This window comes from Azolla caroliniana, unplaced genomic scaffold (genome assembly GCF_043228905.1).
Source record: "Azolla caroliniana isolate FFs.n. ecotype wild unplaced genomic scaffold, voAzoCaro1.0.p SCAF_15, whole genome shotgun sequence".
Lineage (NCBI taxonomy): Eukaryota > Viridiplantae > Streptophyta > Polypodiopsida > Salviniales > Salviniaceae > Azolla > Azolla caroliniana.
This window is the reverse complement of record NW_028230450.1, coordinates 6584390-6598131: the sequence shown is the minus strand read 5'-3', so window position 1 is coordinate 6598131 and position 13742 is coordinate 6584390. Positions and strand designations below refer to the sequence as shown.

The 13742-nt window shown below is 37.5% G+C and overlaps 3 protein-coding genes across 3 annotated transcripts in view; 1 reads left to right on the top strand and 2 right to left on the bottom strand.

The window, feature by feature from the left end:
• Positions 1–13742, bottom strand: part of LOC147854498 (uncharacterized) — a 90629-nt gene that overhangs the window by 58349 nt on the left and 18538 nt on the right. The window lies entirely within an intron of this gene.
• Positions 2196–5353, bottom strand: LOC147854501 (putative pentatricopeptide repeat-containing protein At3g01580). Its single transcript, XM_087331586.1, has one exon. It carries the CDS (start codon positions 5258–5260, stop codon positions 3107–3109), a length of 2154 nt encoding a protein of 717 aa, XP_087187712.1. The 5' UTR covers positions 5261–5353; the 3' UTR covers positions 2196–3106.
• LOC147854500 (pentatricopeptide repeat-containing protein At4g19191, mitochondrial-like) lies at positions 10064–12906 on the top strand. The gene has a single exon (XM_087331667.1). The coding sequence runs from the start codon at positions 10099–10101 to the stop codon at positions 12874–12876; it is 2778 nt and encodes a 925-aa protein (XP_087187793.1). The 5' UTR covers positions 10064–10098; the 3' UTR covers positions 12877–12906.

Here is a 13742-nt window from a genome sequence, read left to right as displayed (position 1 = left end):
TTTGTAGTGTCAAATCAAAGACCTCAATGGAACTATTAACTTCCATGGACCCTTTCTTGAATATAAACACATCATGTTAATGTACCGTATCAAGGTTCAACACCCCTATATAAGTTGTTTTTGTATGTACAGGTTTTGGTGTACATACATTGTCTTTTATTCTACGTTGTAAGCCTATGGGCAGATAACTTCAACTTTTAGTCTTTAGACGTTTTTAATACTATTGATTAAAATCTTTCAAGGGAAAAAAAACTCATAAAAGTCCTCCCTTTATCTCCTTATTTCTTCTACTATGCCTCTTCTCCCTTCTTTTAACCTTACATTATTCCTTCCTCCTCCTTATGGCTAAGAATACCCTCCTATTTATAGGTTTTTTGGTGCGTTATTCTTGTTTTTTTAAAATATACTGGAGTCTATGTGAGACGTTTTTTTATATCACTATTTTTCCTCTGTAATCCCAAAATTTTTATATAAAATATTTTTGGAAAGCTCTCATTGTCATCTTTTTTATGAATCTTTTCTTTTAAAATTTGGATATCAAATGAAGTTATGAGTTATTTTATCTATCTAAATCTTCGTATCCACGCCCCGCTTTTTTTCACTTTTTTGAAAAACGCCTCTAACTTTATCTATTCAAATTCCTTCCTTCTTTGATTGTTATGATACTTTTTTTTTCTTGTAATTTTGTACTACTTTAGTATTTTTTTATCTTTGGCTCGCCCGAAGGGTACAACTCACACGAAGTCATGTCTTTGATTGTTATGATACCTTTTTTTTTCTTGTAATTTTGTACTACTTTAGTATTTTTTTATCTTTGGCTCGCCCGAAGGGTACAACTCACACGAAGTCATGTTTTATTAGCAGTACATAGTTCATCAAGGGATGTACCATTCGGTACAAGTGAGGTACATGCACAGGATGACCTCTAGGAGATATGATGAGACTCGCACCACGTTCCATCATGTAACTTGTAGACAGGCTACATTTTACCTTCTTCATCGTCAAAATCGTCATTGTTGTCACCGTCACCATCTTCGTCGTCGTCACTTACGAGCACAAACCACCCTTCACCGTCACCATCTGCGTCGTCGTCACTTACCGGCACAAACCGCCCTTTTTAGGTACCACATGTATGTTGGTGCGGGGAGACTCGAACCTCCAACCTAGTGGTTGGAGTGTCCCCCCATTACCATTACACCAACACATCACGGGTGATTGTTATGATACTTGAATCCTTCATATTGAGCTTTATTCTTGGGCATCCTAGCATCCAACGTACTTGCAACAATATTTTCTTTTGAACAAAAAATGATTTCACACCATGTAAATCCATCGCGAATCTTCCCATTGGTTGAGGTTTCCCTATTCTAACAATAACTATAACAATGATAGTTTTTATGGGATGAATAACTCGATAACAATTATCTATGGGATGAACTAATTTGTTGAATTTTAAATTATTTGAAGAATCTTATCAAATTCATAGATTCTAATGAAATTAAAATGATGATGAAGCAAATACATTAGATTAGAATGAGCAAATATTTAATTAGGACAGCAATATATTACTCCGAATGGCAAAATTAAATGCACAATACTAAGTAAAATATGTATGCATGAAATTAAATCGGAATTAATTTTTATGACGAGACCCCTATATTTGAATTTCATTGAGCAACACTCACCTCTCTTATGGCATCAATAGTTGCTCTACTTTTGGGCCCCCCAAGTTTCATAACACACATGGGAATAGAAACAAAACATGACTGATTGATTCATGTTGAAATTAAATATTCATTAATGAGCAAGACTTAGAGAGATAGAGAGAAATCTCAAGTTTATCTTTCCAAATATTCATTCAGAATTTCATGTAAACATATTTGTTCATAAGCAAAAGATCAATACACATACACACACACATATATATTTCTCGTTCTCATTCATGAGCAATTGATTTTACACATCCATGAGAGAGAGTAAATGAGGACTATTAGTTAAGATGGCTATAGCAACTGGTTGGGAGTTTCTAAGGTCATTACTTTGATCCACCCACGTGGCTTGTAGTTTAGGTGTATGGTATGTAACAAATATGTGTGAAAGGATTTGAACCAACAATGTTATATTGGAATTTTAATAGCTTACCGCTAGGGTAAACCCACAGAAAACTAAATAAATGATTGAGAAACCGGTTAACATTTGTAATTGGCAATCTCCAACCGGTTCACAGTTCACATCGAGCAATCCACAGAGTATTGTGAATTAGAGGGAAAATCACCTTGACATAGTCTCCTCTCAACTAGAGAAATATATGAGATGCAAACCTGCTTTTGATAGATAAGTTATTACCCGCGGGTAGATATATAATGGTGGATGTAGTGCTTGACGGGCTCTTGGAAGCTCATCATGGCAATATTGCAAGACTTTCAAGGTAGTTACCCGTAAGTATTGGTGGCCTCAACTTTGTCAATAGCAGTCTGGTGCCACCTTCCTCGCCGACCACAGCTTCCCCACCTTCCTCGATCACCTCCCATTTGCTGCTTTCCTGAGACTCATATGTCATACCCTTATCACACATTATGTGAAGGGACCAGTGCTGACGAGGTCGAGTCGACAGTCATCTGGGTATGGAATGTGAATCACCATCTATGGTGTCACATATGATGAACTACTACTCAGCCTAGGTGAACCTGAATCACACCAGCTCTCTTAATCCAATTGTAGGATTCAGTAATTTAGCACGGATCAAGATATCAGAGTAATTAACATAAGACGAACTCATCTCCCAAATTCAATGAATATATGTACTTTCGATTTCAGGCATCTAGGTACTCTGTTGTCATGCTCTTCCCATCTTATCTTTTGACAGATAACTAGAGCAACATATACAGATTTCCGTAATTCATATCAATGACTTCCAGCATTACTCTAGCAAGATCCTTCAGAGACACACTTCAAGCAAATCTTTTTCTCTTTCTCCTAAAAGGTAAGAAATGCTGGCAGGTGGGGCTGGAAGGTCAAGAAGGTAGTACACTCTGTACCTCCGATCTTGCCACTATAGGTTTTTTGTTTTCATGATCCATAAGTAGGGTGAGTGTTTCAACTTACATCAATCCAGGATGCCTCCGTGCATGCAAATTTCCATTTTCATTGCATGAATCTTGTCCGCATAATCTTGCATATCAGCACCTATATATATATTTCTCATACAAACGTATGTTGCAACATGTTTCACATCCAACCTTATTGCATGTTCAAAGGCTAGCCTTCCAAGCTCAACGTTTCCCCATTTCTGGCAAGCACCTAAAAGAGAAGTCCAAACTGGAAGGTAATCAGAAGTTGGCATTTTTTCAACCACTGCAACAGCATTCTCAAAGTGGCCTGCACGGCCAAAGAGGTCAACCAGGCAGGTATAGTGCTCTAAAGTTGGGATCATACCATAGTCTGCTCTCATCCTCTCAAAGCACATTTGCCCCTTCTCTAACATGCCCAAGTCACTGCATGCATTTAGAATAACAGTGAAGGTGACCCTATCTGGATCTACACCTTCTCCCATCATTTTATCAAATAAATATGTGATATTATCATTACCAAGCTGGGCATATCCAGCAATGAGTGCATTCCAGGAGACTATATCTCTCATTGGGAGTCGATCAAACACCTTTTGTGCCTTATCAAGGGCACCGCATTTTGCATACATGTCCACCAATGCATTGCCAAGTAAAACATTCTTTTCCAACAGCCCTGATCTAACAACCTCGCCATGTATTTCTTTGCCCTTGTCAACTGCACCCATGCTGGCATAAGCTCCCAAAATGCAAACGTACGTAATTGCATTTGGATTTGGGCCATCATGCTGCATGTTATGAAACCAGTGGAGTGCTTCTTCAGCATGCCCATGCTGGGTGTAGCCTGCAATTAGTGCGGTCCAAGAGACAACATCCCGGACCTGAAGCTCATCAAACACCTCCTGTGCTTTTGCAACTGCACCACACTTAGCATACATATCAACTAATGCATTGCCAATCAGTGTATTCTTTTCTAGCAACCTTAGTCTCACAATTTCATCATGTATTTCTTTGCCCTTCTCAGCTGCCCGTATGCCAGCACATGCTTTCAAGACACAAACAAAGGTAACTGCATCCGGTGATAATCCCTCTCTATGCATCTGATCATAATGTTTCACTGCCTCCTCACATTGATTGTGTTTTACATATCCTGCAATTAGGGAATTCCAAGAGACCACATTTCTCGATGGAAGCTGGTCCAGCACTTCCATTGCCTTTGAAAATTGACCACATTTGGCATACATGTCTAATAATGCAGTGCCAAGGAAAGTATCTTTACAAAATAGCCTTAGTCTAACTATCTCATCGTGAATCTCTCTGCCTTTATCAGCAGCATTTATATTGCCACAGGCCTTCAAGATGCAAACAAATGTTACGGGATCCGGAGACATACCTTCACGTTGCATCTGCTGAAAACAATTCAATGCTTCCTCACTGCATCCATATTGGACATATCCTGAGATGAGTGCATTCCAACAGACTATATTCCGAGATTGAAGTTCATCGAAGACTCTTTGTGCTTTAGCAAGTTCACCACATTTGCCATACATATCTACCAATGCGCTGCCAATGAAAAGGTTAGTTTCCAGAGTGTTGTCTCTCATTATCTCAGCATGTATTGCTTTGCCCTTTCTATTTGCTCCTGTACAGCTACAAGCTTTCAAGGTGCAAACAAAAGTGACTGCGTCAGGAGTGATTCCTTCACGTTGCATACAATCAAAACAACTAAGTGCCTCTTTACCATATCCACACTGAGCATATCCTGCAATTAGTGCATTCCAAGTGATTGTATCCCTAAATTGAAGCTCGTAGAGAACTTCCGCTGCTCTTGCAAGCGCACCGCATTTCACATAGAGATTGACTAATGCATTACCGAAATAAACATCGTTCTCGAGCAAACCCCAATTCAAGATATCCGCATGAATTCTTCTGCCTTCATTTAGGTCCTTCTTCTTGGCACAAGATTTCAGTGCGGCCATGAGGGCATTCTGGCCCCCACCATATTTCCTCCTCTTGGCACCATGGATGCCACCGAACACGCCATGGATTGTTCTTCTCTGTTTCTTCTTCCTAACAAAAGGTATATCCTCGCCACATGAATCTTGGGTACACTGGCGGCTACAATCTGAGGAGTAATCGCAAACCTGCGATGACATGTCTGAGTTCTGTGTACATCTTCTTCGAATTGATGCCATGCATGGTAAGATTTGGGGCCGCCTCCACCCAGAATGAACAGATCCTTCCAAGTCTTTGTTGAGCTGAAATTGTTTGTTTTCTATGATCCTTATATGTATACAGTATACATATATCTTAAGTGAAAACGATTCTTTTACAATTTTGTTTAAAAATTAACACAATTCATTTGTGTAAATCCTTCTGTATTTCTTACCATATGTAGACATATTTGTTTGGCTTGAAATTTTGATTTCTAAGAGTTTGTGTTGGACCCTTGGCTTCTGATGGACAATAGATATCATGAATGAGGCCAGGCCAAGGCACTAAGACCATTTTATTAGAAAAAAGTGCATGGTGTGCATGCCATTTTCGGGACACCATCTCATACACTCACTCATTCGGTCCCTCACTTAATGATAATATCTTGAACAAAGAGTCGGCATCTGGAATAACTATGCACCTTGGAGTTGATCATACAACATGGATCGAGGCACTAGTTATTTGTTTTGAATTGTTATCACATCAAAACTTGTCATGGTGGATATTATGAATGAGACCAATTTGTCAGAGAAAGTGTATGGAATGTTGTTTTTTGGACACCATCTCATACACTTACTTTACTCACTTGATGATAATATCTTGAACAAGAGTTGACTTCCAAATACACTATACACCTTGGAGTTGATCATACAACATGGATCGAGGCACTGGTTATTTGTTTCGAATTGTTATCACATCAAAACTTGAGAATCAATGCACAAGTGCATCATATTGGCTTTTTTCTTAACCAACAAAATGGGTAACGTAAACCCTAGTAGACAACACATGCTTGAGACAAATCAAAGACGTATTTGCTACTACTCTAAATGGGTATCTAGAGCTATATAAGAGCATAGCATCCAAAGCAATTGCTAACTTATTCAAAAACTAATTCAACACGCTAATCATCGGTGACTTAAACATAATTATAGCGCATTAGGACAAATAGCAAGATAAAAACTCAATATGACCAAAACTTATACAAAGTCCCATATTATGGATAACCTCGTCTCATACGTATGTATATTTTTGTAACTAGGTTTGTAAAATATACCCTAAACCTTGAATACATATACTAAGCAAGTCATCACACAAATAGATATTATCTATTCAATGGTTTAACAATATAATATCTCCATTTCAAATAGTAATGTTGCAATGGACCTCTTTATCCCCATAAAAACAACATATGCATACACATTAGAGTATTTTCTAGTAACTACGAGTAAATGAAAGAACAAGCTCATACAATAATGTGCAACCAATTGCCCACATGAACGTGATTGATATGCATGACATGGGAATGAATACAATTACGCAAGGTTTTTCAAGCGATATTGTGTATCGAAAATGTGAGCACACTTGATGGCATCCTCCAACATATATATATATATATTGGTTTGTGTATCCCACAAATATTTTCTTACCATCATGAAGAGAATGTACTTATTAGTATTTGGGGACTCCTATAAAGATAACATTTTCACTAACACATGGTTGCCTGCAAACTGCCGACTATGCATGACAACCATTGTCATGGCACGATCATGAACCATATACAGAGAAGGTATTGTGTTATCACAACCATTCTAGTTCAATGCTAGTCTTCACTCCATTCTTTCAAAACTTATCCATAATACAAATTCCTTACTCTATCTTCTAATCCCATATTGTTATTCGCATTAAACCTTAAAAACATTAATCTATTATTGCTAGTCTAGATAACCTTCATAATATAGGAGCAAGGGGATGTATATCCTTGAGATAATATATAAAGGGGGTGTGTGAGAGAGAATCGCCCCTTAATTATTTATCGACTCTCTCTATACTCATTAGATGGTAACTAATACACTACCACCATTGTTGTCTATGACAATTCAAATTTCATACCCAAAATCATGGCACACGCCTCAATCTATGAGGTTGACCACTACATTTTGAATACACCACCATTATTTTCATTTTTGTTTTCTATTCCACAAGATATGGTTCATCCCATTAATCGGTTGTGTTGAAGGGGGTAGTATCATGGACAACTCCCTCGGCCCTCAATGGGATGATATAACAAAGGAGAGCAAGAAAATGAAGACAAAGAAAGAGAGGCACTTAATATGATATTTGGATTAAAAGGAATTTGCTATCATTTAATCTTTATTGTATGGAAAATATGACTGTGTCGATTTTGTGAAACAATTTGTTATCATGAGTGAACTAATAGTTTGCAAAAACTTATATATATATATATATATATATATATATTAATCATTACAACATAAACCAGATTATTACGTCCTCAAGAATATTTGAATCTTAGCATTTCCTATCACTTAAAAAAACTATGATATGTAAAGGCAAGCCTTGACCATCATGCTTTAGCTCATTATGTATTATTTATATTGTTAAAATTACAAGCTTTTGTAGGTCTATATAGGAGTCATGGGCATCTAGACACCCTCTTAGATAGGATCTAAGGTGTCCAATCTTACTTATGACATGTTTGCATTCTTCTAGCTAGCTATGCTTTAAATCATCATCACACATCTTCTTGACTCACTCAGGGATTAGTGCACAAAGGATTTAAAATGCACAAAGCCATGTTATAGTTTATGCTTACCATCATTGCAAACCCTAACAACTCCTTCATGTATCAAATGAATATTGAGAAGATTCACGATCGAATGTGTGCAAAGTCATCTTCTCAATGTTATGCACAGCTTAATATTATAAAATTGAAAATTTAATGATGTTCTTACAAATCAGACTAACCTCTTTGTATTACCACATTATTACACAATGACTTAATGGTATTGTTGGGGAGATTTCAAGATTTTTCAAATATTATTCGTTATATTCCTTTGTGTTCATATATTTGTGACTTATATTGCTTTTGCTACATTCACTGATAAATGGCAATCTCCCCCATATGTAGATGGAGTTTGCACGAAACTTGTATTGAAGTCATCCAACATGTCAGGATCAAGATGAATAGGGAATAACACAATTGTGGTGGCACTCTAGTACACTTGGGAACTTCAAAGAAGCAAACTCCGAAATGGTTGATTGAAAAATCATTGAAGAACTTTAAAGATAATCCTACATGCACACCAAAGGAGCTCATTGATGACGTGTGCCGTGAATCTCTATCTCTTACAGAGTAGCTTAGAAAGCAAAAGAAAGAATGCATGCTCAAATATGTGGGGATCATTATTTTGTGCCATATCAAAAGATTTGTAATGATTGTCAAAGCATATTGAAAGCTAATCATAGTAGTGTGGCATATGTTCAAGCTGAAATAATTGAAAGAAAGTTGGTTGATTCTTCACATCTTGGTTTTGTTGGTTATAATGCACCCATAAAGAGCTTTGTGCATTATTGGCCTTGAAGGGGAGATGTCTTGGCATCATTCTCACAAATATGAGCATTGATGAACAAGGTGCTTTGTTTTTTATCGCATTTGGAGGGTGATAGCATATAATGATGACAATTGGTGTTGGTTTCTTCAAATTTGAAGGGGTTTTTTCAATATACATATGCATTAGCAATTAGAGAAAAGGATTTAGTTGATGGTGTCATCATGTTGGTGTTTGGAAGTGGTATGGCACATGGATATTACAAGCACTTCATTTAGAAGATGATTTCAAAAACGCATTTCAAAAGAAACCAATTGTCAAGAATATTGTGGAAATATTGCAAATGCAACCATTGCTAGGATTTCAATGCCACCATGAGAGAAATATGAGCTACGGAATGTAGTGTCATTGATTGGATCAATAACATTGGCAATCTCTCACATTGGGCTACATGTAATTTTTTAAGGAAAAGGTTTGCACAATTGACATCCAAGATACTTCTTTAGATATGCAAAGTAATCCATTAGAGGATCTTGTGAGCATGAAAGACTATATTGGTTGGATATGCAAAGTAATCCATTAGAGGATCTTGTGAGCATGAAAGACTATATTGAAATTTCCCATCTATCACTCTTGTCTTTGAGATGCATACTTTGATACACCATAGGAGTGTCATGTGGATAGAAGGACATGTACCTGTGGAAGGTTGTGAGATTGGAGATAATGTTATGCACATGCAGATACAACTATTTTGTTTAGAAAAGAATGTGTGAAATCTTATATGCACATGATGCGTATTCATCATAATCATATTGCGAAACTTACAAGGATCCAATATTCTCCATCATTTGAGGGCAAGACACTATTGATGGAGGCATGCCACTTACCAACTGCACGAAGACCTCCGCAATGTCCAAAAACGAAATGCATGCACATAAGAGAAGAAGGCGAAGAGATGAAAGAACAACATAGTGGAAGGCTCCAATCCATTATCTAGGTGATGATGGTTGTGTCTTACTTTACTATTTTCATTGAATTGTCAGGGATATTGTGTCAATTAAGTCTCGTTTGTAGGGTAATTTTGAGAATCAAATTTGGTGTACGTCCATCCGAATTACTACGTAATGGTATTTTGGTAACAACAAAAAAGTTTGGTTTGTTTATGTATTTGAGATAGGGGCATTTTGGTAAATTCGGAATTATAGAGCTACGTAATGGTATTTTGGTAACAACAAAAAAGTTTGGTTTGTTTATGTATTTGAGACAGGGGCATTTTGGTAAATTCGGAATTTTGGTTTGTTTATGTATTTGGGACAGGGGTATTTCGGTGAATAGGTGAATTCAAATTTCGATAAGTCTTTTTTTTCCTTTTGTTTTTCTTTACGAAGATTTAAAACGGAACGGGCGAGGGTATTTTATGTAAATATGGAAAATAGAGGGAGCAGTTCTGTAGAATCCATGGTTTCTCCATGTATTTCTATGCAAGGATCGAGCTCAGAGTCCTTCCAAGAACAAAGCAGAGATGGACATCTTTCTCTACCATCTTCTCAAGCAAAGGCACACCTCCACCATCGTCTTCTTCTTCTTCAGAAGAAGAAGACGACGAAGAAAAAGAAAAAGCAGAAAAATATCTTCTCCAGAGGGCGAAGAGCTATGGGACCAATGAAAGCCACGCTATGCGTTTTAAGAAACTCGACCTTTCATACTATGCCTCCCTCTTGAATTCTATGAACACCTCCAAATCCCTCCAAAATGGACGATTCGCACATCATATGATCACACACATTGGCCTTGAGCCAGATACCTTTGTAGGAAGCCATGTTGTGCTGATGTATGGAACTTGTGGTGCTCTTGATGATGCTTTCCAAGTATTTGAGAACTTGCTTGAAAGAAGAAGCATATTTTCATGGAACTTCATTGTCAGGGCCTTTGCTAGGCATGGCGAGTTTGAGAAGGTTTTATTCCTCGTTGGACTAATGCAACAACAAGGGGTTTTCCCCACAAAGGTTACATTCGTGAGTGTTTTTGATGCGTGTTCTTTACTATCAACTATCAACGTTGGCTTACGGATGCATTCGATGATTGTTGGCTGCCCATTCGAGATGGATGTTGTCATAGCCACTGCTTTGGTCAATATGTATGGCAAGTTTGGCAGGATAGAGATCGCAATGCATTGCTTTGATCTCATGAGGGAGCATGACGTGATTGCTTGGACTGCCTTGATATCTGCATTGTTGCAATGTGGCAAGGCTATGGAAGCTCGTAGCTTATTTGATCAGATGATGCAAGAAGCATGGATGCCTAATGAAGTAAGTTTCATTAGCTTATTTGATGCATGTGAAAATCTTTCGAGTTTAGGCTTAGGAAAGCAGGTACATGTTCGCATCACTTGTAATCATAGTTTGGAAGCCAAATTGGCTGTGGCAAATGCCCTTGTCAATATGTATGGGAAATGTGGATGTTTATTGAATGCAAAAATAGTTTTTAATAAGATGGAAGAATACAATTTGGTTACATGGACTTCTATGATTTCAGCTTATTCACAGAACGGTCACCACAAAGAGGCAATACAACATTTTTTACATTTGCAGCAGATAGGAATGATGCCTGACAACATCTTATTCTCTGCTGTCCTTTCTGCATGTGGCAATTCAAGGGCCATATCTTTGTGCAAGCAAATGCATGCTATTATTTTGTGTACAGAACCGATGGTTGATGTTTTCTTAGGAACTATTCTTGTTAACACCTATGGGAAATGTAGGAACATGGAGCATGCACAATCAGTTTTTCACAGCATAGCTGATAAGAACATTTTCTCTTGGAACACGATGATTTCAGCATATTCACAGAATGGATGTAATGAAGATGCTTACCACTTATTTGATCAGATGCATGAAGAAGCAATATTTCCCAACAATGTTACATTTCTAAGCATTGTCAATGCATGTGCGAATGACCCATCTGGATCAGCAGTGAAAAGGGGTGCGCAGATTCATGCATGTGCCATGCAACTGGATATTGATTTGCAAAATGCTCTGATTGATATGTATGGCAAGTGTAATAGAATCCATACTGCAACATCAATTTTTAACGGTATGTCTAAGAGAGATTCTATCACATGGAATGCCATTATTGCTGCATATACTCAACATGGGGAAGGCAACAAATCCTTTGCATATTTTGATCAGATGTTGCAAGGTGGAGTACAACCAGATGAAGCTACATATGTTAACATTCTTTCAGCATGTATGGATGAGGGGGCCTTAACCAAAGGTCAGAAAATCCATGCTATCATCCTAGAAAGTGGATATGAATGTGATGTAATGGTAGCGACGGCCATTGTCAGCATGTATGGCAGGTGTAAGAGCATACATGATGCCCAAGCTGTTTTTGGGGAGATGAACGTGCGCAATGAGGTTTCATGGAATGCAATGATTGCAGTTTATGTGAATCTCGAGAGATTAGAAGATGTGCTTGAACTCTTCGACCTAATGCAACAAGATGGCGTTTTGCCGGACCACATCACGCTTGTAACTGTTCTATCTGCATGTGTACATAGTTTTGCGATTGCAGAGGGCAAGATGTTGCATGCATACATAATTGAAAGTGGCTATCATGCAGATGTTGTTTTGAACACGTCAATTCTGAATATGTATGGAAAGTTGGGCTGCTTCTATGATGCGCAAAAGATTTTTGAAATGATGCAAGAAAGGAACACAATTTCGTGGAATACCATGATTGCTATTTCTACACAACATGGTTCTGCAATGGGAGCATTTGGGATATTTAGCCAAATGCAAGCAGAGGGCGTAACACCAAACAAGATTACCTTTATCAATGTTTTTAGTGCATGTAGCCACTCTGGTATTCTGCAAGAAGCATATCAATACTTCAATTTTATGATGGAAACTTACTCGATTTTCCTTGTTGTAGACCATTACATTTGTTTCATTGATCTTCTTGGGAGGATTGGACGTTTACAAGAGGCAGAGCTCATTATTAATAACATGCCACTTCAACCTTCAGCTGTGTCTTTTATGGCATTGCTTGGTGCTTGTCGGTATAGAGATGATCTACAGAGGGCAGAACGAGCAGCAAATTATGTGTTTGAATTAGAGCCCAGGCATTATGCTTCTCATTTAGTATTGTTAAGTATATATTCTTCGGTTGATAGGGTCGTTGATGGAGGTGAGGTAGCCAGCATTGTTGACGAATTTCATCTTCATGATTTCTGTCTGAGGTTTTAGTTTCTTACAGTTTTGAAATTTTCAGCTATACATGAGATATACGCATGAGCACAGTGCATCAACTTCCGTAGTTCATTTCAGCACCCTTCTTCACTGAAGCCAGACACCAAATGAGATCACATGAACTGTCCTGATATAAGAGTAAACTTCAAAAACTCTGACTTTGCTACACCTTCTTTCCACATGAACTGTCCTGATATAAGAGTAAACTTCAAAAACTCTGACTTTGCTACACCCTCTTTCCAGGGTTTGTGCTTATTTCAGGTTGAAGGATATGAAAATGACCACATCTCACTCATTCAGAGTCTGATTTCGTTCACTGGACAACATTATCAATATTTTGGACTCAAACGTATGTAATTTCCCTTCAAGTAAACTGGGGTTACATGATTTTCAAATTTGATTAAGTTTGAAGTTAATAGACAACGGTTATGAAAAAAGCTACAGACTTCAACGACAGATTCAAATAATGCACTAACTGCTCTGTTGTAAAAAAAATTCTTTTCAAATTTATAACCCAAATGTGGTCTGATGTTTGGTTTAAATGATAAAAAATAATAATCTATAATATAGTTCTGTTAAGGCACATTCGAAGTACATCTGCACCAGGGATAGGGTGATTATGTTAATGATATTTGAAAAAGCTCATCAGAAATTTGGATTATGCCTGGTCATCTAACCAAGAATCTGTCAAAAAGGATAAACAAGATGAAGAAAAAATTATACTTCCACTTCACTTCCCAATTGACATTTTGGGTTATCATTTACCATGTATGCTAATTCTTTCACTCCATGATGCCAATATAGCAACAAGAACCTTTTGGCACTATTTCATTTATAATCAAAATACACAAGCCATCATAAAT

Coding starts and splice junctions, on each gene's coding strand:
- LOC147854500 (XM_087331667.1), top strand. CDS start 10,099: ATGTATTTCTATGCAAGGATCGAGCTCAGAGTCCTTCCAAGAACAAAG.
- LOC147854501 (XM_087331586.1), bottom strand. CDS start 5,260: ATGGCATCAATTCGAAGAAGATGTACACAGAACTCAGACATGTCATCG.